General features: G+C 34.1%; 2 protein-coding genes across 2 annotated transcripts in view; one reads left to right on the top strand and one right to left on the bottom strand.

Moving 5' to 3' along the window:
• Window positions 1-25,497, top strand: part of LOC147839576 (uncharacterized) — an 846,284-nt gene that overhangs the window by 367,202 nt on the left and 453,585 nt on the right. The window lies entirely within an intron of this gene.
• Window positions 1,927-13,871, bottom strand: ppp1r8a (protein phosphatase 1, regulatory subunit 8a). The gene is given in 7 exon segments (NM_001100952.1): window positions 1,927-2,492; window positions 5,163-5,227; window positions 7,178-7,322; window positions 11,505-11,722; window positions 11,801-11,954; window positions 13,450-13,510; window positions 13,822-13,871. Coding segments are annotated over 7 exon segments (1,056 nt in total). The 3' UTR covers window positions 1,927-2,129.

Below are 25,497 nucleotides of genomic sequence, written 5' to 3'. Positions count from 1 at the left end.
TCCTAGGGTGTGCAAAGCTCTTAGGCTTTCAAAAAAAAGAGCAAGTCTACTTATTAAACAAGTGTTACTGTTAAATGCAGTGGTTTCTGCACACGGTTAACAAAACAGCTTGCATGTAGTGCAAGATTCTTTAGTGTAAGAACACATGCTCAAATCACTCATTCGTACCTACTGAATTAGTCTCTGCGTTTGCTTTTGTTCAATACAGAACGTCTGAAATCAATATGTAAAACGAGTGCTAGAAATATTACACCACGAGTCAAAAAGTTTGGAATAAATGCAATTTTTGATAACATTTTTTTGAATGAAGTCTCAAAAATATGACAAATAAATAAATAAATCTATAATAATAATAATACTAAGACAATTTAGACAGCTTGCTATTAAATATAATGAATGTAATTTATTCCTGTGAAAGCTACATTTTCATAGGTCACAACTCAGCATTAAAGATCCTTCAGAAATGATAAATGTTGATGATTATCATCAATGATGAAAGCATAGTTATCAACACTTTGCTGCAGTTTAATTTTTTTTTCCTTTTGTTCTTCAGTGGCTTTTGATCAGTTGAATGTGCATTCACACTGTAAAACTCAAAAAGTTAAAGTCTGTTTTAAGTTCAAAAGCTAATCCTAATAAGTACTGTGAACTTAATTCATTTGAGTAAATGAAGCAATTTTAGCTCAGTAAACCTGATAAATGAAGAGAACTTAAACCAACTGAGTACTTAAAAACCCAATAAATTAAGGCAACTCAAACCATTTGAGAAAAACAATTGCAACAAATAATTAGTTAAAAAAAACTAATCTATACGAGTACTATGAATTTACTATATTTAAGTGAAAGTAATGATTACCTCGTTTAATTACCTCGTTACCTTCAGCTCTGAGTTCAAAACACTTAGTAGAATAGAGTAGAACTTTCAGTCAATTTTGAGTTAACTACACTCACTTCATTTGATAAAGTTGACTGTTGGGTTTTACAGTGCATATTACTTAAATGCATATTTTCTGTACTAAAATAAATAAATAAATATATAAATACATACATACATACATAAATCATACTCACATCATGCATTTGAATGTTAATTTATCATGATTTGCACAAAACTATGAAGCAGCAACTTTTTACATCATTAATAAATATTTCTTGAGCAGCAAAACAGCATATAATTGAATGATTTTTTTCAAGGATCATGTGACGCTGAAGTAACATGGCTGAAAATTCAGATTTAATTCACAGGAATAAACACAGTTTCTATACTGTATTTTTGAACAAATAGTCTTAGTGAGTTTAAGTAACGTATTACCTTAAAGGAAAAAAATCCAACCTATTAAGATTCCTATGCATGAGTTTTTTGCTAAACTAAACATCTCTTCAAATTCTCTATAACGCCAAAAAAAGCCTTTACACATTGTTTTCTGTAGCGCTCTTACTGTCAATTCTGATCAACTACACAAAAAATGTTTGCTGCTTGTTCAAACTACCCATTTGAAATAATCTAAAACAACACAGTTCTTTAGTTTTTTTAGGCATAACTTATTTTTTATGTTCAATCAACTTAAAATTAACATAATAGATTTGCGTTTAGACGAGATGAAGGGATTGTGTGGAACCCAGCATGTTTTACAGTGTATATGATGTTAAATAATTCCAGACAGGATCACTCTGGTTAAATTAAATATGTATTTGTATAATTAGCACTTTTTGTGTGTATTGCATCTTCTTGTTGCTAAATCCCTTCTAATTTGTAAGTTGCTTTGGACAAAAGTGTCTGACTAAATGTAATTTATTTGTGGAGACGGATGTAAAAATCTAAATGCAAAAAAACAATAAATTAAAATCGACAGCTTAATTTTACAATGACCATATAATTAGTATTTTCCCTTTTGATTTTGGTGTGAAATCAGACATTTCTATATATTAACTCTCCCCGGCAGTTACAGCCAGTTTCAAATGTTTAATTGGTGTATCACCAATGGCAAATCCTCAAGCAATAAAAAGCAGCATTACATATTTGTAGTATGTATCAGAAGTGCTGGAAAACGACATCTGGAACCAACAACCTGAACAATGTGATCTTCATGTGCCAAACATAGTCTGTGTCCATCCTTCTGAGCGCCATGTTAAATCAGCAGTGAAGGGGTTGGCTTTTTGCCAGGCCAGGCCTCTTTGGCGTATTTCTTCTTGCGAGGCTCATTGAGGGGCTCTGCTGAATAGGGTCCGGGAGCAGGAGTGGGGTTCAGCATGGCTGGAGGCTGCACAGTGGTGGGTGAGACGTCCACCTCTGGAGCGGGGTTGGGGAAGGGTAAAGGCATCCCACCCGTGATGGCAGAACCACCTCCCTGACCTCCTCCGCCTTGCCCTCCTGCTTCATGGCTGGTGGGCGGCAGGTCGCCATAAAGCCCTCCGCTGAGGGGGAAGTTCTGTAAGCGACGTGCTACATTTTCGTCAAGTCCCAACGTACTGTGACCTTCCAGTTTCTTTTTCTGTAGTGCAGAAATTCACAGAATGTAAATAAATGTTTTTAAAATGTTTTTAAATGTTTTATTTAAATGTCCCAATAAAGTAAAACAACATTTTTGTAGATGGTATCGTCAATATTTTTTTCCATTTTTATTATATCTACATGCTAGTGCAAACCAAAACAATAACATTTCTGTTTAAAAAAATATAAAATAGTTATAAACATGTAAAGCTTGTAGTTTGTCACTTCAGCAATGGATCAATGGTTTTATTCACTTCACTTCATTCTTCAGTTTCTCATCAAATCTTGACCAATCAATTGCTCTTTAGTTTATGATATGCCCCACCTTTTTCAAGATGCTTCCCATTTGATGCACATCTGAAGCTCAACCCCTGACTGGCAGAGTGGTGATAAAAGAAAACACTTCTGGCTGTTTTTTTTTAGTTTTTTTTAAGGATCTAAACTATGCCCCACCCTCTCAAAAATGCACATTTCAAAGCACTTCACAGGACCTTTAAAAGAATAGTTCATCTGAAAAGAAAAAGTCATTAGTTCATCCTCCATTTGTTCCAAAACTGTTTGAGTTTCGTTCTTCTGTTGAAAAGAAAGGAAACTATTACTATCTAATTTTGTGTTCAACAAGAAAAGAAATTCATTAAAGTGATAATGGCTGCCAGTGCCCAACAGTCTTCAAAGTATCTTTTTTTGTGTTCAACAGAAAAAGAAACTCAAAGATTCTGAAGCATTTGAGGGTGAAATGGTGAGCTAAATTTATTTTTTTATTAAAAGCCTATTACCATTTTGAGTTAGTACAAAGTCGAGCGCCTGTGTTCATAAACACAATCAAATTGAGCAAACATGGAGATTGTGCCCGAGTATGTTCTGAAAAACACTTTGGGCTTTAAATGACCATAAAACTGTTTTAAAAATAAAATAACTTTACAGTTACAAATATACAATTTTGATACTTAGGTCTTTAAACATTCGTTAAAAAATAACAATAATAAAAAAGAAAAAATATTAGATTTTTTTTTTTTTTCAAAATACACTCACCAGTTACTTTATCATGCACCTGTCCGACTGCTCGTTAACGCAAATTTCTAATCAGCCAATCACATTGCAGCAACTCAATGAATTAAGACATGTAGACATGGTCAAGACAAACTGCTGCAGTTCAAACCAAGCATCAAAATGGGGAAGAAAGAGGATTTAAGTGATTTTGAATGTGGCATGGTTGTCAGTACCAGACGGGCTGGTCTGAGAATTTCAGAAACTGCTGATCAACTTGGATTTTTACGCACAACCATCTCTAGCGCTTACTGAGAATGGTCTGAAAAGAGGAAAATATCCAGTGAGCGGCAGTTCTGTGGGCCCAAATGCCCATTAGTACCAATGTGGGCCCAAATGCCCATTAGTACCAATCGAGCATTGTGTCAACACCACAGCCTTCTGGAGTAGTGTTGCTAACCATGTCCATCTCTTTATAACCACAGTGTACCCATCTTCTGATGGCTTCATCCAGCAGGATAACGCGCCACGTCATAAACCGCAAATCATCTCAGACTGGTTGCTTGGACATGACAATGGATTCGCTGTACTCAATTGGCCTCCACAGTCCCCAGAGCTAAATCCAATAGAGCACCTTTGGGATGTGGTGATACGGAAGATTCACATAATGGATGTGCAGCCGACAAATTTGCAGCAAATCTGCAGCAACTGCGTGACGCTATCATGTCTATCAAATCTCTAAAGAATATTTCCAGTACCTTGTTAAAATCTATGCCACAAAGGATTAAGGCAGTTTTGAAGGCAAAAGCGGGTGTACCTAATAAAGTGGCCAGTGAATGTATATAATTATATGAAATATATTGCTACAGCTGGGCAAAATTTTCTATATATAATCTTATTAATTCATCACTATTGGTCACCCTTTATGTCTGTCTGTGTGTGTTTTGCAATTTGACCTACAATTCTGTAAAATGATAACACCACATTTGAGTGTCTAACAATATATACAGCCATTATATTATATTATATCGTATTGTATTATATTATAATATTTTATATTATATTATTTTGTATTTTATTGTATTGTATTATATTATATTAAATTATATTATATCATATCATATCATATCATATCATATCATATCATATCATATCATATCATATTATATTATATTATATTATATTATATTATATTATCAACTTAAACCACACATATTTGTTAAACAGCCTGAAATCAAATCACATTCCAAATAACTTTGCCAGCCTTTGAAATGTTTTTGTAGCCATCTCCCACAACTTTATACCAAAGCTCTGTTAAAAGCAGGGTGTGATGTGAGTAAAGGTATTGATTTTCACCGCATATGATGATTTCTATAGGCACTGTATATATAAAAGTTTTATAGTATGTCTGAAAACCAAACCCATTTCAAAGTAACACAAAGGCCTAAAGACAGATTGCTGTAGACATTCAAGGTCAAAGCATCTTTACATTAGGAGACAGACTAAAGGAAGCCTTTTAGAAGCCATTACTTCTGCATTATACACAATTTCCTGTTTGCGAGCCATGCAACAAACTACTTAAATTGTATTGAGAGAACGGCTGTTCTAAAATCCATTAAAATCAATGATGACGTGCTAAAACAACAATGCAGACCAACAGACGAGAGCAGGCCTATTATCCTACCTTAATAGGAACCACGGCCGTCTGCACCATGTTTCTGAAGCGTCCTACAGAAGGGTCCACGTCCTCTGTGAAAGAAAGATTAACAATGTGCTATTAACACAAGTCACAACACCAACGAGGACTGAGAGAAGACCAAGCCATTCACACATGATGAGTGTTGGAATGTTGAATAAAAAAACAACTGTTGGAATGTTGAATAAAAAAGATCTGTTAATTAACAGTTTCTGTGTTTTGTGATTCACAAATGCTTTCTGTACACAGTTGTGAATTGCATTATGGGATGTGAATTTGTGCCCATCGACTTTTGATGTCAAAAATTCAACTCTACAGTTTACTTTTAATGACTTTTTAGTAGCTTGAAATAATATAATGTAAAAAAAATAATATATGGAGAAAAATAAGTCTGTAAAATAACAGAAAATGTACTGCCAGTTTATTACAAGGTTTTTAATAGTGTAATATCAAGCCAGACAATATATCACTTAATATGGTAAAACTTTATTTGGATGGTCCATTAAAGTATTAGTAGACTGTATTAGAAAGTATTAGTGTCTGCTTAATATCTGTTGATACCGCTCCTTCAAAAGACATTTTACTGACTATAAGAAACTTTGCAAGTACATGCCATCTTACACTAACCCTAACCTCAACCTAACAGTCTACTTATAATCTAATAAGAATTAGTTTGCATGTAGATGCAATATAACTTAAATTCAACAAATGCATAATCAAAATAAAGTGTGAAAATACTATTAAAAATGTTAATAAAAAGTTAGAAAAGGGGACTTTTAAGGTTAAAAGCTGGAAGATAAAGTTAAATTTAAAGCCATAATTTAAAATTTAAATGCATGATTTGACAATGAATTAACATGAATCACAAAATACTGAAAAATGCTTTGTGAGTTTGCAATTGTTTTGTCCCTTCGATCTCTCTTTCTTTGTGCTCACCAAGTATTTCTTTTATTTTGATTTACTTTGTGTTTATTTTATTAAAAGTACCTTAAACAAACCATCTATTCTGTTTATCAATACAATTTAACAACTATTTTCTTTCTGAACTAATATTCAAACTGCATTTTTCCCCTCAGTGATGTTGAAGTAGGGCCAGGCGATTAATTGAAAAAATAATCTAAATCGACATTCATAATGGAACAAATTTTTCAAGGTCATTTGTTTAAATTATTTTCCCTTTTGTGTGGAGTCTTATGACCCTGCTCTGTTAAGGCTAATCCATACTTATTATATTATGATTTATACTTATTATATTATTCTAATTTTATACTTCTGCCAAGAGCACGTACTGTCGTACGGCCTGGCACAGCCTTTATATACCCGCGCACCTCTCAAAAAAGGTAACTACACATCACAACGGAATCTTTGTGATTGGTCGGTTTGGTAGTGGTGACCAGGGTGGGCAGCGCAGAAAGCCGCATTTAAGGTAATATGTGATTTAATTTCAGTTGTTCAGAGTTCAACAAAGAATGAAAGATAATAGTGTGTGTTTACTTCAATTATTTTAAAATCAAGTAATACACCCCTTATTCTAAAATCTCTCACTTGTAATATGTGAGAATATTAACTGTACAAAATTTGTCAGTGAACTATGAGGGCAAAAACATAAATTAAATAAATAAAATACTTGTTCATTAAATGCAATAGAGTTAAATGTTTAATGCCCAGCCCTACGTTGAAGCCAAACTTTTAGCAATCATTTATACTATCTACAGTCACATGATGCCTCAGAAATCCATCTAAAATGCTGATTTCCTGCTCTAGAAACGTTTCTAATAATTATTATCAATGCTTTCATAAAAACTCCTAGAAACACTAATACAAACTAAATATTTTCCACATTCTTTGATGTATAGCATTTATTCGAAATAGAAAACTTCTAAAATGTCTTTAAACAAATAAATAGCAAATGCCTTTACTGTCATTTCTAATCAAAAGGGATGTGTCCTTCAAACAGCACTGTACATATTACATTCAAACCCTGTGTGTATGTGTTGGTGTACCTGGGTTTATGATCTCTTCATCTTCGCTGAAAGACACTCGTGAGCTTTTCCTCTTCCTCTTGGGTCTCTGGATCTCTAGGTTTCCCTCTTCAATGGTGAGTGTAGAAATGCGTTTGTTATGAGCGGTGTTGAACTCTGTCAGGTTCTGAAGAGAAAAGAAAATTTGGATATATTGGATTAAAATTTGTTTTCATTTTTAGTGTGAAATAAATTATTTTTTTTTATTTACTGACTGTTTGACTTTTTATTTGCGTTTAGAGTGTAGAAAGTACAAGGAACATCTGTATACAAAAGTTTTAATTTACTAAAATACATTTCATGATTTTTAAAATAAGCATAAATAAATATATTACGCAACAGTAGGTTTCCATGCATCTGTTCTCATACATATATACATATATATATATACATATATATATATATATATATATATATATATATATACATATATATATATATATATACATATATATATATATATATATATATATATATGTATATATATATATATATATATGTATATATATATATATATATATATATATATATATATATATATATATATATATATATATACACATATATATATATATATATATATATATATATACATATATATACATATACATATATATATATGTATACATTTATATATGTATGCATGTACACCGCAAAGTGAAAATGTAAAAATTAAGCACAATTAGTCATTTTTCTTCCCCTGTGTCATGTAACTCATAAGTGTTAAACTGTCTCGGGTATCTACACATAGCAGGCGAGTTAAATTTGGTATAAAATCTCTACCACTCCCTCAATCAGGCCACTGAAAGTTTAACATGGCACCTCATGGCAAACAACTCTCAGAAGACCTGAAAAACAAATTGTTGCCTTACATAAAGATGGCCTAGGCTATAAGACGATAACCAACACTCTGAAACTGTGCTGCAGCACAATGGCCAAGACCCTTCAGTGCTTTAAGAGGACAGGTTTTTATCAGAAAAGGCCTCGCTATGGCCGGTCAAAGAAGCTGAGTGCACGTTCTCAGTATCACATCCAAAGATTGTCTTTGAAAAACAGACAGATGAGTGCTTCCAGCATTGCTGCAGAGACTGAAGATATGGGTGGTCAGCCTGTCAGTGCTCAGACCGTACACCGCACACTGCATCAAATTAATCTGCATGGTTGTGGTCCTAAAAGGAAGCCTCTTCTAAAGACGATGCAAGAAAGCTTGCAAACAATTTGCTGCAGACATGCAAACTAAGGACCAGGATTACTTAAACCAGTAATGGTTCAGATGGTGTCAAGTGTGTGTGGCGTGTGTCAAGTGTGTGGGACGGCAACCAGGTGACGAGTACAAAGACGAGTGTGTCTTGTCTACTATTAAACACGGTGGTGGGAGTGTCATGTTCTGGGGCTGCATGAGTGCTGCTGGCATTGGGGAGCTACATTTCATTGAGGCAAACATGAATTCTAAGATGTACTGTGACATACTGAAGCAGTTCACTCAGGAAACTGAACTGCAGAGCAGTGTTCCAGCATGATAATAACCCCAAACATTCATCCAGGATGACCACTGGCTTGCTAAAGAGGCTGAGGATAAATATTATGGACTGGCAAAGCATGTCTCTAGACATAAACCCCATAGAACACCTCTGGGGCATCCTGAAAAGGTGGAGGAGCAAAAGGTCTCAAATGCAGGCTTCAATGCCAAGGATTTTTTCTACTGGCCCGATCGGCTCACAAAAAAAAGAAGTTAATAGCTATTTGACTGTGCGTGCGAGTGCGTTTGGGTGTGTGTGTGTGGGGGGGTGTGTGTTGATTTCAGAATTATTAGTCCCCCTAAATTATTAGCACCCGTTTATTTTTTCCCCAATTTCTATTTAACAGAGAATAGATTTTCTCAGCACATTTCGAATCATAATAGTTTTAATAACTCATCTCTAATAACTGATTTATTTTATCTTTGAAATGATAACAGTAAATAATATTTGACTACATATTCTTCAAGACACTTCTATACAGCTTGAAGTGACATTTAAAGGCTTAACTAGGGTAATTAGGTTAACTAGGCAGGTTAGGGTAATTAGGTAAGTTATTGTATAAAGATGTTTTGTTCTGTAGACAGTCTGAAAAACAATTAGCTTAAGAGGCTAATAAATTTGACCTTAAAATGGTTCATAAAAAAAAAAAACTGCTGTTATTCTAGCCAAAATAAAACAAATAAGATTTTGTTCAGAGGAAAAAATATTATCAGACAAAATATCAACATTTCTTTGCTCTGTTAAACATCATTTAGGAAATATTTTAAAAAGAAAAAAACAAAACAAAAGGGGGCTAATAACTCTGTATATATATTTACAGTAATTTTTAAACTGTTTTTTAGGGAAAATTATTCAGTTCATCAAGGCTATATTTATAAATGTAAAAAATGGTTAATTGGTAAATATTTATCAAAATTTTAAATAACTGCTTTGTTATTGTATGTAGTTTCAAATAAAATCATTACTCCAGACATTATTGATTTTATTACTATTACCATTAATAAATATAATAATAATTAATATTAATGATTTCTGAAGGATTATGTGACTGGAGTAATGAAGCTGAACTTTCATCTTTAAAATCACTGGAATAAATGAATAAATTATATGAATAACTACTTTTGAACAGTTATTTTATAGTGGAACATTTCACAATTTGTATTTATGATGAAATAATTTCAGCCTTGGTGAGCAATGAAGCTTATTTTAACATATTTAATCACACTGACCACAAACTTTTGACCAGTTGTGTAGAATATTTTATAAGTGAAAATGTGCACTTTAATTTTAACAGCCCACAGACATCGTCACCAAATACAAATCGAGGTCAGACTTTCTCATACAGAGCCTCATTTCAATTGTCAGGTTTTGTAGATATCTATCTATTGAATTAATCAATCTATTAAAGAAACGTTGACTATAATTCTGTATTTTAGGCTTAAATTATAGAGAGACATAACAGATGAACCGAGACTGCATCAGATCGCGAAGCAGATCAATGTTGATTTTCTTTCGAGCTGTCAGTGCAGAAATGAACAAAACAACTGGCCTAACATAACATATTGTAAGAATAAAACATGGAAAAAAATGATCATAATAACTTTGGTGAATTTTCCTAACGGATTAACTGAGATCAGGCTGGATAAACAGCTCTCGGTAATATTTTAGCATGCTTTCACTTTCGCATTTACTGGTAAGAATGACATCTCGCCCTGCTCATCATTCTCTCTTCATATAGCCGTATATATGGCTATTACACAATCATAATACACTGTGATATAGCCTGGGTCGTTAGTTCGTTGCATTGTTTTGTTTTCTCGCTACAATCGATCCGCTCAATAGGGCAGAGACAGTCTCATTCAGGCGATCTCGGACTGATTGATTTGGCGCGGATGCGAGCGCAACTGCTAGATATATGCCAAAAAAACGCGCTAACAGGGGAAACGAGACAGATTCCGAAACAAACGTCTATGTGTGAATGTACCGTAAGATTGTATGTGCACACAATTGACAGACAGTCGCAGCACGTAGCTCTGGCTAGATCTGGCAGGCAAAAAGGCAGCACTGGCCCGATCGGGCCAGTAACATTCTGTACACTGGCCCGAGTGTCTCACACGCTGGCCACGGGCCATCGGGCAGTCCTTATTGCCCTGAAATGTCCACCACCTCCATGATGTTGTGATGGAGGAGTGGAAGAAAATTTCAGTGGCAACCTGTGAAGCTCTGGTCAACTCCATGCTCAAGAGAGTTAAAACCAAGCTGGAAAATGAAGGTGGCCGCACAAAATATTCATTTTTCACTTTTTCACTTAGGGTTGTACTCACTTTTGTTGCCAGGGGTTAATATATTATTGGCTGTATTTGTAGTTATTTTCAGAGGACAATAAATTTACACTGCTGTGTCAAAGAGTCAAATGGCAGGGGTGTAATCACTTTTGTGACATACTATATATATATATATATATATATATATATATATATATATATATATATAGGCCCCAAAATTCTGAAGAGATTCATATGTTTGAACTTGTCTTAAGGGAAAAAGTACAGAATATATTTTCTAATAGATTTTCAATGGATTAGGAAAGAAGCATGCATTGACACGGACTTATTTTGTGATTTGATTTATCACTGGGTTTTAATGCACATTTTTAGAAAAAATGCACATCACAATTAATGCACAATGTTGTCTTTTACTTGATAGCATTCAGGAAGGCTGAATTACATATGTGCACTTCCACGATAACATTTACATTGTCTATTATGTAGAACACTCTTTTTACACACCTCTAACTCCGTTTCTTCCTCTGGCAGTCCCAGCAAGCCCTTGAGCTCCTCATCCTCCACTCCTTTACTGTCTCCTGTGGTGGAGCTACTCTGCGTCTGCGGTTTCTCTCTCAGTGTGTAAACTCTTGTTGATGCACCAAACGACATGGTCGAGTCAATCGGAACTTGCTGAGGTTTGTGGGGTTCAAGGCGAATTCTGCCCAGAAACGTGCCATGTGCTGAACAAAGAGAAATGAAAAAGCATGTGTTTAAAGTTGAAAGCTAAATTACTTAAAGGTGGCATATTCTGCACTCACTGCTGTTGAGGTCAATGAGAAACACCCTCTTGAGGTGTCTGTGGTAAACCAGCGCTGCATGAACACGCGAACACGACTGGTGGTCTATCGTGAAGTCACAGTGGTCCGGGTTCCTCCCAAACAGATAGAACTTCTTCTCATCTATAATCAACTTCTGCAAGAGACAAGAAAAAGTGTATAAAAAATAAAGAATAAGAGATTATGAAACCTAGTATATTTGTCACAAAATTCCAAAGTCAGTTCATCCAAAAAGTTCTGGTTTGTCAAATTTGAGTTTATTAAGTAAATTAATACAATTATTAAACTCCCTTTTTGCTTATATCAGAGACATTCTAACAGAAATGTAAAGTTTCACTTAAAACAAATGTGGCAGCGCCTAATTTAACCTTGTTGTCCCCAAAAAAATCATACAAAAACAAGTATAAAAATATACAATTCAGTGATCACGGTCGCCTTGAGTTCGCCATTAAACATGTATTGCATGCATTTTATGTTAAATTTAATGCAAATGTGACAAGACTGACAGAAACATTGGGACAGTTGTAAATTTATTTGTATTATATATTTGCAGTATTTATTTGTAGAATTTATTTATTATTTTATGTTTTTAATCAATTAATGTGAATGATAACTTAAACATGCTATTTCTGAAGTATTTTTTTCTAAACAACAGTTTAAGCATAACAAAACTATTAAAGCTGTAGGTTAAATTGAGCTGAGGACAAGGACAATGACAGGGTTTGTATATTTGTAGGGTGCTTTTAATAGGAAAAAAAAACTGAGAACAAAATGAATCACCTACTTCTCGCAGAAATCAACCATTAGTCCATTTTAGAAATTCTTGGGATAATTTTTTTTTTATCCACTCTATTTATGGTTTTTTATTTCAGGGACTGATAATGTACGTTTCTGGATAGAGGTAAAGTCAGTTTTATATTCACACATTCGTTCATTGAGCAGTCTGTTTATTGTTTACCATGTTACTTTGAACATTTGCTCGGAATTATGCAAGTATGACTTTCTAAACAACAGTAACACTATACAATTCACTGTAAGCAATGTTGTACTTTGATAGTCATTGGCTGCTAATATGATTTCTCTATTTAGAATTTGCAAAAAATACTTTTCTGAAAATATATTATAAAGGAGAATGTCTGAATATTGAATATAAAACCAACTTTACCCCTATCATTTCTGGTAGTATTTCCCATCTACAAGTTTTCAGACATGAGAAACCATCAGGGTAAAGTTGGTTTTATATTCACGTATTAGGACTTTCTCCTTGATAAAAAAATTTCTGAAAAGTATTATTCGCAAATTCTAAATAGGGATATATTAGCAGCCAGTGACTATCAAAGTACAACATCCACAATCTATTAAATAGTGCTAATGTTGTTTTGAAGTCATGCATGTGATTTCAGACCGAATATTCAAAGTACCATGGTAAACAATATAAGGAGAGTCTCACTGAATGAATGTGCGAATATAAACCAACTTTACCATTGAGATATATCTTATAATGACTTTGCACATTGAACGCTAATTGGAATTTTTCCCCATGACGTTTTAATATATTTTTAAACTATTATATAAGGGTAAACAACAATATTCATCACTGTTTATTTAACAGTAATGTTAATTCGTCTTACCTCTATTAATTTGTCTCCTTTAACCACATCCAAATGAAGTCCAGGTGGAGGTTTTCCTGCCCTGAGATTAAATGTTATTAAATTAAATTATTCAACATTAAATACTAAAATGTGCAACGCAACACGAAATAGCGGATCCATATACATGGCACAAATTAGCCACATAAAAACAGAATAAAAGTCCATTCATTAACGCAATTATGCATATTCGATATTTTACTGTGTGTTGAGTTTCTGTCTGCGACTCTTGTTTACAGGGGTAAATTGCATTGTTTGTATTTATGCATTAATGACCTACTCGGTAGCTCCACACACATGCATGCAGGACTTCACTTTGAGTGCAAAAATGAAGTAATTGGTTTCTTATCTCACCATGACGGGCAGTCAAAGCCTGTTGTGTTTGTGCTTGCAATAGCCGCCATTTTGCACAACCGCGGTGAACGCTGGGTAATTACGGGGTGTTATTGAGAATTGTGGGACTTGAAGTTTGTTTGTCAAATCATGGGTTGGCTTGCTAAAGGTATCACTGTACATTCTATCTACACACGGTTAAATAAATGAAATTCTTTAGTATAATGTTCATATTGTTTTCATTCCAACTGGAATCTTATCATAAAGCTAGTTTTTTCTTTTCAATTTGCCTAGTGTAGCTATGTGCCTTCATGCAGGCCCATGACAAAGACAAACGTTTAAACCATGCATTGTATCAATACAATTTTATAATTTTTTGATAAATAAATACAGTAGGCTACAATTTTTTTTTTTTTTTGCTGAAAACTTGCACAGCATTTCAAATGATAAAAAAGTAGACGAAAACTACACATTGTATCAACCTAATTTTATAATTTTATATATTGCCTGTCATGTTTTAATGTGAGAGAAATAAAACAATACAGATGAAAACACAAAGAAAAAATGATATCTGCAAAAATTTCTTGTACAAAACTATTTAAATTTGTTGAATTTAAACAATTAAACTATTTAAATTTTGTAATTCATTTATTTATTCATTTTCTTTTCTGTTTAGTCTGATTACTAATCTAGGGTCGCCACAGCGGAATGAACCGTTAACTTATCCAGCATAATTTTTATGCAGCGTATGCCCTTCTAGCTGCAACCCATGATTAAGAAACATCCACACACACAACAGACAATTTAGCTTACCCAATTCACCTGTACTGCATGTCTTTGGACTTGTGGGGCAAACCGGAGCACCCGGAGGAAGTGAAACCAGGGAGAACATGCAAACTCCACACAGAAATGCCAACTGACCCAGCCGAGGCTCCAATCAGCAACCTTCTTGCTGTCAAGCGACAGCACTACTGACTGTGCCACGGTCCACACCACCTAAATTTAGTAATGTTCAACTATTACAATATTTTATTTTTAATTATATTTTTATTTTATATCAGTTGATATACACATCGACTTACCTGCAGCCAGTCTTGTAGAAAGGTTTGCGCGGTGCTGATACCTTGTTTTAGTCTTCACTGGATGCAACGTATTTCACTTTCCATTTTTTAAATTAGTTTTTTTATATATATATCAAGGGATTTAGATCTCAACTGGGTCTCTTTAAATAAGGGCAAATGTTTTCAAACAACTTGACAGGCCTACTGTAGAGAAATTAGCAGTAAAATTAGCTGTTTTCTGTATTTCGTTATTCATGTTTTCTATGCTTTGAAATTGCCTTATGGGACTTTTTAATGTTAAAAAGATTAAAAAAGTGACTTGGGATTTTTAATTGATATTGTCTGGATTGGGATTGTAAATTACAAAAACGTACAGTGCTTTTTTCAGTTTTATAAATAATTTACATGAACCATTAAGTGCCTCTGAAATTTTCATCTAAAATTAGCATTTTTTCTCATTTTCTTGTACCTTTTCATTCCCTTCAAAATGAAATAAATGAACATAAATAAATTAGGCTGAGAAAGATGCTCATTTTCAGGCCTGTAGCCAGGCTGGTGAAAGAGGTGGTTCCTTTTTCTCGTTTCTCCTTTTTTGCAGTTATTTCCCTCATTTTCTGTTTAATTATGATGTTTAAATACTGCATTTTTTTTTATTTTTATTTTAAGCACTATCCTTTGCTGGATTAGCTTGTCAGATGGCCATATCATAACAACTCTTTCTGATGAACCAAAAACATTTCCTAAAGATTTAGAAGAAATACAATACTTATTTTAAAAATACATTATTAGAAAAAATAGGAATTTGTTAAACTCTTAAATTATAAACTGTACATTGTCTTTGTATAAAGCCTATAGGCAAATAACAAACTGAGCAGCACATTCAACTTTCGTCTGTCGATTTTGGCACGGTGTGACTTTATAATGGGTTATTTTTTACAATTTGTTAGAATGTTTGGCATAGCAGTCAAAATAGAACATAAAAAAAAAATAATAAAAACTCATCGATGTGTTAAATACTGGACCTTTGTCAGTGAGGGGTGGGTCTTTCAAACTACCCGAAACCAATATGGGCCTGATTTTAGAAGAATATTTCAGATTCAGTTTCAAACTACTGGTGTCAATAAAATGCACATTGCTGTACAGAGTTAAACATCAAAAGTTAACAGAGCACATAGATCAAGATCCCACAATGCAATTTATAACTGCAATTAAACCAAAATAACCCGTAAATGACAAAATATCAAAACTGTTAATTAATTAATTGATTTAAAAAATAGTTTGGTTGAGCTAAAAACTTCTGAGTTTTGCAGAGTTTTACTTTGTTTTTTCAAGTTTGGAACAACATGATGGATTTTAAAATTTGTAAGAACTCTGTCTGAAACTGCAGTATAGTCAACATTTGAAGTGGATCAAAAAAGTGAAGTAAAACAAGAACAGGTCAAAGGTTTTGACTTTCTTTAAATTTTGACTACATGTTAAATGCATATTATTCATGACCTCCACCAGGAGGGCAAAACAAGATTTTACTGACAGCCATTCGTTCTAGGTAATAATGTAGTTTCAAAAACATTAAAAGACCAAATTTATCAACAAATTCACCCAGAATATAACAGCAACACACTTTTGTTTAAAAGGTTCCACATATAACCTAAATACCTTAATAATGAAATCATATCAGACATGCTGAGTATGGATTGCAATGCTCAAAACTTGCTGTTAGTTTGATTACATTTTCTCTTTTTATTCAGATGTGATCTAAATATTTGGGGCTTGAAGCAAAAGGAACCAAGACCAGGAACCCTCAGGACCAGGTACCTCCAGGACTAATCATGTAACTAAAACATTTTGCAGTAACTTTGAAATAATTTGTGGTAAACCAAAATTGAGATATCAATTACCAAAGTTATCATTTACTTTAAAATGTTCATAATATCAATGTAAATTAATTTTAAAACGGGCCAAAATGTTTTTCAGTTATTTGATTGTAAACCCCTTCAACTCATTAGTCAGTTGCAGTACAACCTGTTTTGATATTCATTTTCTCTGTTCAGTCCTTGGGTCACTGTACTTCTGAACATCCAGCTAAACATTGAGAAGCTGCTTAATAGCAGAACCTTATGTAGCATTCTAATCAAAAGCAACACAATTAATATTGTAACTGCTTATAATGCAATGAACAAAAAGTGATATGGCTATATATTCTTATATAAATAACATTTTCTCACCAGTCACCACTGTATTATTTTTGCATTCATTATTTATTTTTTTCTTTTTTTTTCGTTTTTTTGCCTACTGAGAGGAAAATGCAGAGCACCCTATATCAACATATATTCATACCTACAATGCATTTCTCAGCATTTGATGTTCACCGAGTTACAATTAAAATCTGCTCAGGTAAAGACAACAACCACTAAATGATGTTTTACACCAAAAAAAATAAAAAATAAAAAAGGTGCCTTAAAGCAGTAGTTCCCAAAGTGCAGGTCCAAAAATCGAATTCCTTTTAATAAACAACAAGCAAATAAAAAGCCATCAGCATTTAAATTTGTATTATTTATTTATTTTTTTGCGACCCCTGGGGTGATTACGTTATATTAAAGACACAGCAGTAGCATCAGATGCAGCACATAATTACGGCACTTGCGTACATTAAATATAAATCCAGGCCACTACTGAACGGATGGTCTCAGAGTGGCACTTCCAAAAATTAAATGATGAATAGACTTGGGCATTTTGCTATGTGTGTGCCATTGTGAACAAGGTTTATATATTTATAACCACCTCAGAGAATAATGGGGGAGTCACTGGTATTGTTATTTTGAGGGTTGTGGGCTGAAAAGTTTGCCCTAAAGAGTGAATTCTCCCAAGAATAAAAATATACTCACTGTTTACGCACCCTTAAGTGGTTACAAACCTTTAGGCATTTATTTCTACAGTGGAACACAAAGGAAAATATCTTAAAGAAAGATGAATACCTGTAACACATGGACATCCAACAAATACTTCAGAAATCAATAGTTTTAGGTTTCCAGATTTCTTCTGATGAAAAAACTTGAAACAGGTGAAAAGTGGGTACATAATGGGGTGAAATATCCCTTTAAGATAGCATTTTTCATCATTTCTTTATGTAGTTTCCCTTATATGTTGTGGTGTATTGTTGTTATATGTAAACATTTTTGCCAAACTATGTTTCTTAAAAAACAAAGAATGAATAATAATAACTCTATTCACTGAAATATCATAAAAAAAACTCTTAACAGTGTATTAAAGCATATTTATAACTCTATAATATGACTTTAATTCCTGTGAGAGTCAAGTGAAAAAAAATCTAATGGCTGACCTTTCGAAACACTAGACAGATTATTAAAGTAGTCTTGGCCACCACAGAGACTCGCTCCTCTTTTCCCAATAAATAAATGCGTCAATAAAACATGATTCAAGTAAAAGTTTTATTAATAAAGCCAACCCCAACAATAAATTACACATTCACTTAGAAGATCATCCTCTCATGAAACTGTTTATCTCAAAATACTTTACAACAACACAAAGTGTCTGTAAAAAAAAAGAAAAAAAAAGAAAAAAAAAGTGAAATAAAAGCACTTTTGAAGTCACAGTGCATCACCACAAAGTTCCCAGTATAGTTGATGGTAAATCAGGTCAGGCTGTCAGAGGCTCGGGAGGGAATCTGTGAGCAGGGCGCTGTGGGAAACATTTCATATAGTGCTGTGAAACGAGATTTTCTTTGTTACAAATTTAAATACAGTTGTGCTCCCAGTTTTAACACACATAAGACGTTCACCCTTCATTTATCTGATGATATCAGTAGACACACTGAAACTGCACAGAAAAACACAAAAAGGGCATGTGATCACACACACACACACACACACTATTAAAACAGCCCAGTCCACAACACAAACTCACCAGTCACTCAAACAGCACATAAAACCACCAGGGAGTCATTTCTGTGCATTTCAGGCGAAGACGTTCATGTACTGTACAGTATGTACAGAAAAGCAAAGATACTTGCTGAGAGAAATGCATTATTGTGAGTCTCTTTTGTTTATTAGTCCAGAAGAAAAACGTGAAAGGTGTGATTATATAACACATTTTGGGTGCTTGTTTCTCAGCCTTCACACTGCAAGATAAAGTGCACAATGTCTGCTTAAAGGGATTCTTCACCCAAACATACAATTCTGTTATTTACCCACCCTTGAATTGTTCCAACCCAGTTTGTGTCTTTTTTGCTTTGTTGAGCGCAAAAGAAGATATTTTGAAGAATGCTGCACTGTAAATAAAATCCTAGTCACCTTAATTTTTAAGCTGAATCAAATTAACTTTATGAGTCCATTGAACTTATATTATTTTAAACTGACTTTAAACAGCTTGCGTGACTTATAAAGTTAAGTTGGAACATGATTAACTTAGTTTAAAAAGTACCAATGGAGTAAAATCATATGCTGTCAGGACTAATTGATTATATAATTTTTACAGTGTGGAAACCTGTAACCACAGACAACTATAGTAGGAAAAACTAATTCTATGGAAGGCAATGGTAACAGTTTAGTTTGTTCAACAGAAATAAACAAATGTTTTGAAACAATTGAGAGGCAAGTAATGAGTGATTTTTAATTTTTGGTGTGAATTATCCCTTGGAATCAGGCTTTTGTTGTATTAGAAAAAAACATTGTGGGGCACATTAGATAATAATGTTAAACAGTGGTCTATGCTTGGCAAAGATAGTTGCAGTTTGATCTGTTAAGAACTAAGAATTACAACAAAGATTTTCACAAAAAAAAAAAAAATATATATATATATATATATATATATATATATATATATATACATACATATATATATATATATATATATATATATATATATATATATATATATAAGTTTTTTTGAATTTGTTGCAAATTTATTCAAAATAAAAAAGCTGAAAAATCACATCTACATAAGTATTCTCAGTCTTTGCTGTGAAGCTCAAAATTGAGCTCAAGTACATTCGGTTTCCACTGATCAATCTTGAGATGTTTCAGCAGCTTAATTGGAGTTCATCTGTGGCAAATTCAGTTGATTGGACATGATTTGAAAAGGCATACACCTGTCTATACAAGTCCCAGGGTTGACAGTGCATGTCTAAGAACAAACCGAGCATGAAGACAAAGAATTTGTCTATAGACCTTCGAGACAGGATTGTCTCGAGGCATGCCTTGTGGGGAAGGTTACAGAATAATTTCTGCTGCACTGAAAGTTAAAGTGAGCACACTGGCCTCCATCATCCGTAAGTGGAAAATGATTGGCACCACCAGGGCTCTTCCTAGAGCTGGTTGGCCATCTAAGCTGAGTGATCGGGGAGAAGGGCTTTAGTCAGGGAGGTGATCAATAACCCGATAGTCACTCAGTGTGAGCTTCAGTAATCTTCTGTGCAGAGGAGAACCTTACAGAAGGACAACCATCTGTGTAGCAATCCACCAATCAAGCCTGTATGGTAGCGTGGCCAGAAGGAAGCCACTCACTGCCTGGAACTTCCCAAAAGCATCTGAAGGACTTTCATAAGAAACAAAATTCTCTGGTCTGATGGCACTAAAATTAAACTCTTTGGAGTGAATTCCAGGCGTTACATTTGGAGAAAACCAGGCACCGCTCATCATCAGGCTAATACGATCTCTACAGTGAAGCATGGTGGTGGCAGCATCATGCTGTGGGGATGTTTTTCAGCAGCAGGAACTGGAAGACTGGTCAGGATTGAAGGAAAATGCCTCAGAGCGCTCTTGACCTCAGACTGGGGCGACAGTTCATTTTCCAGCAGGACAATGATCCAAAGCACACCACCAAAATATCAATGGAGTGGCGTCACAACAACTCGGTGAATGTCCTTCAGTGGCTCGGCCACAGCCCAGATCCAAATCCTATTGAACATCTGAAAATGGCTGTACACCATCGCTTCCCATCCAACTCAATAGAGCTTGAGAGGTACTGCAAAGAGGAATGGGCAGACATTTCCCCAAAAAAGTGCCAAGCTTGTAGCATCATATTCAAAAAGTCTTGAGGCTGTAATTGCTGCCAAAGGTGCATCAACAAAGTATTGAGCAAAGGCTGTGAATACTTACGCACACGTAATTTTTCTTTTTTTAATGAATTTGCAACAATTTCAAAAAATCTTAATTTTACATTAACATTATGGGGTATTGTGTGTGGAATGTTGAGGAAATAAATTAATTGAATCCATTTTGGAATAAGGCTGTAACATAAAAATGTGGAAAAAGTGAAGCGCTATGAATACTTTTTGGATGCCCTGAATATGATCAAACAATAATGACAACACGTGTAGGTTTCAGCTGTAAGTTACAGATTTTAACTTATTTAAGTTACACAAAGGTCAACTTAACGTTTAACATTAATTGTTGCAAGTTGAATTGACTGAGTTAACGGTTGATTCAATTTAAAACAATGATGTCATCCACATTTTTACAGCGTATTGCCACTATGAAAGAAACAAATAAAAACTATTAAATTTATATCTGAAATTAAGGCATGCTATCAGTAGTTTTAGATTCATATCTGTTGTTTTATTTCTATGTTTTATGTCTGCACTTTCTAAAGCCTTATATACAATATGATATGATTATCCATCCATAAAGTTGACATTTAAGAAAAATAAATCTGGGATTTGTGAAATCAATGAGATTATCCGTTTAGACACATTGGCCACTTGTATCTCCAGCGTGAATGTCACGTAAACAGCACCACACCTGTACTTTTTCTCTTTCCCACAAATTATTCCAATGACATTCATCTGCATGTCGGCTTCACAGCTGAGCAGTTCAACACTCGATTAATTGGACACTTTCTAAATCCAAGAGGACACATTGGCCTGATCAAATTAATACTGGCAAACAGCAACACTCATCCAAACAAATGTGTGTCAGGTAATGGAGCTCTGTCCTTTGAGAGAACTCCAGGAAACACAGCCCAATCAAGTGCTCTTAAAGGCAATAGGATTTCAAAATAGAGCATAAATTACGGTAATCTATAAAGAAAGGGAAGATTAAACAATATTTGGGTGATTAGGAAGTAGTGGCTCTGTGAAAATAATCCCTTTATGCGATAATGTGGATTATAGCATAATACCACAGTTGGAAAAGACGCTTCCACAAAGGAGGGATGATTTAAGCCAGTGCACAGAATTATATTTTTGCTGGTTCTGGCATTTACAGCACACCCCACTTGACAAGGTGAAAAAAATAAAATAAAGTATGCCTACACACAACATTAATTATTAATCCCTCTGCTTGTCACTTAGGAACCAGACGTGTCCTGTATTTAAAGGGGCAGAGCTACTTCTGCCACGAAGGCTCATGTCTGAATGCCTGTAAAATCGTACAAAACGTTGACCTGAATGGCAGTTTCTGTCCCAGAGAATGCTTTCTTCGCCTAATTCCTCAGAAACGTAACAGGCTTAGTGTTAGTCTGTCATGAGCGTGGCGGAAGGGATTACCGGTAAGATTCGGCACTCTGGGAATCCAGGAGAAAAATGACACAGTGAAGTGGAGATCAAATTCAGCTCGCTGGTATCGTGTGTCAAAGACATGAGATCCCCGACTCACAGAGGCTTATGGTTGTGTGTGTGTGTTTGCGTTAGAATCAACGTCCGCATATTTTCACACTCCCTGTACACATTTCCCTGAAGCCGAGAGGTGTTGCATGCATTACAGCACTGGTGTTTATTGAGGTGTGTAACGCTCTCCGTGCTAAAATGTGAGGTTTTGAGTTTTGTTTTGTTTTATTAAATCAAGGCTGGTTATTCAAAGTTTTCATAAGAGGATTGGTGGGCGTAAATCACAGAAGTGTGCAAGCACCTTTAATTAACCTGCAACTCAGGGGCTGTATGTACACTGTAAAAATATTGTTATTTTACGTTTTGGGGTGCTGGGAAAAAAAATTAAAATAAAAAAAATAATAATAACAGCCGTTAAATTACAGAAATTTTACATAACAGACGTTAAATTAAATTTTTTTTTACATAAAATAACAGACGTTACATTACAGAAATTTTACATAAAATAACAGACGTTAAATTACAGAAATGTCCTTAGAATTTAATTTTATGGTAAATTTCTGTAATTTGAAGTCTGTTATTTTATGGTAAGTTTCTATAATTTAACATCTGTTATTTTATGGCAAATTTTGATAATTTAATGTCTGTTATTTTATGGTAAATAATTATAATTTAAAGTCTGTTATTTTATGGTAAAGTTCTGTAATTTAACGTCTGTCATTTTACTTCTTTTTTTTGCAGTCTAGCTGCCAAAAAAAAATGAATATAAAAAAAAATATATATATATATATATATATATATATATATATATATATATATATATATATATATATATATATATATATATATATATATCAGATTTTTTTACAATGCAGGCTACAGTGCTGTATAAACTTGGGGGAAAATGGAAAACTTTAAGCAGTTTTGTTGTTTGTTCAATGGTATTTTAAAATGGGCAAACTTTTGAAAATAGGGTAAAAAGTTAGCTTGTGGAAACAGCACCGTTTTATTGATGTCATGAAACAACGTGACTACAATGGCAGGATTGGGTTTGTTTTAATCAGGACATTGACAAATTTTTGTCACTTTTGTGGTTGATTTTGACATCATTTTAGTTCAGCCCCAACTCATAAGGTACATAACTGTTTTACATATTGTCAGAAGAGTGGCTAATTCGTACAAAGTCATACAATTTCTTTCATTTAAAAACATGGAATTTTTAAATCAAGTCATGCCCAGAACTCCACCCCTAAAGGCTGATTTAGCTTGCGCTTGCGTATGGTCTGGTACAGCCTCAGTGCGGTCGCATAGCCCTCGCTGTAGCAGACGCCTATCCACACCTCTAAAAAAATGTAACTACATGCCCCAGCGATGCATAGCGCAAGCTCTGTAATTAGTCGGCTTGGTAGCTGTGACAAGTGTCGGTGGTACTGAGAGCCATGAGCCCGATAGAGTGAGTGTTTATAAGTGTTGAATGCAGTAAAGGCGCTCCAGAATGGAAACGTTTGTTTTGGGTTTAGTCTGATTAAAGTAGTTGCATGTCAGCCTGTTCCCGCCTCTGAACGACCGAGTTTTAACTACTCAGAAAAAAAAAAAAAAAACAGCTGCAAAGAAACTTGAGAAAGAGGAACATATAAACCTACTGCCAGCTAGCGTTTTGGAAGTGTTATTGCAGAGCAACACAAACAGCACGCAGAAGTATAAATGCGCGACTACGTGCAAGGCAAGCACCATGGGTCATGGCGATCTCTTAACGCAGAAGTATAAATCAGCCTTATCCCTCATTGAGGGATGAGCAAATTGTATTAAAACGTACAAATGAGATCGTACAAATTAGCCACAAAAAAAAAAAAATTAAACAAAAGTTACAAAAAGTTTAGAATTGGTGTAAGACTGTGTTGTGCAATCTGGAAAATTTTAAAAACTGCAAAGGTAAATGTACACTCCCTTCCACCAAGATAACACAGCCTATTACAGACAGACTTTTATTTTATGAATCCAAATTAAGTGAATCCTCATAAAATTCAGCTTAAGAAATAATGCCCTTTGCATTATTTGTAGTATTTTGCTGTCAGAAAAATAATTCAATTATTTATGGTTTAGAACTCAAAGTTTGTAAGAAAAACGCAAACGTCAGACCAGATGAACAGAAGATAAATGATTAATTTAATGTTTTTTCCTTACCCATTTACTTTATCATTGATCCTCTATGTGAAAAATGTCAAAGAGAAAAAATGCAATATGTTATGTCGAATCATTTAACATCTGGTGCTCCAAAATGGACACACATCCTTTACAGACACACAGAGCTGCCTTTTTATTGGTTTATTTAGTCAGTAGGTGTCAGATACCATGTCTGAATTGGCTTGAAATGGGTATTCAAAATGACAAATATTACATAATTTACCGCATGCCTTTTGGCAGACTAAAAACTATTGCCTTGAAGTTTCCTTTTATTGTGTGTAGAAAAGACTGAAAAAACACTGTTTTCAAATTGAGTGATACAAATACAACTCCCTGAAGCCCTTGTGTGAGAAGTTCAGCAAAAACAGATAGTGTTTTTGTTGTAAAAAAGCTGTTAAACTGAGCACGGAAAAAAAGGAACCTGTAAAAAAAAGCTGTTGTTTGCTGCATGTTTTCCCATTTTGCATTGCAAGTTGAATTAGCACCAGGAGTGAGGTTAACTTATCAAGAACAACAAAATTGTTCTCAAGAAGAAGAAGAAGAAAAAAGGAAGCTGTGCTGTTTTAAGTCAACGTAAGGGCTGGGCTTTATACCGAATTTATATGACATATAGGTTGTTGTTGACACTTATATTGTTAGTGACAACATGAACTAACATGACAAACGTCACAATGATTTTAATGTTTTCTCCAGTCATTAAAATTCCTAAAGACCATAACAGTTAGCAAATTTTGCAATCTTCAAATTAAAGAGCAAAAAAAACTATTGTTATCATTTACTCTACCCTTCACTTGGTCCAAACCGGTTTTGAGTTTCCTTCATCTAGTAAACACAAGATATTTTGAAGAATGATGAAAACCTTTAACCATTGACTGTTGTAGTATGTTT

The sequence above is a fragment of the Danio rerio genome, chromosome 19 (genome assembly GCF_052040795.2).
Source record: "Danio rerio strain M-AB ecotype USA chromosome 19, GRCz13ab, whole genome shotgun sequence".
NCBI classification, from domain to species: Eukaryota; Metazoa; Chordata; class Actinopteri; order Cypriniformes; family Danionidae; genus Danio; species Danio rerio.
This window is presented reverse-complemented; position numbering and strand designations above follow the sequence as displayed.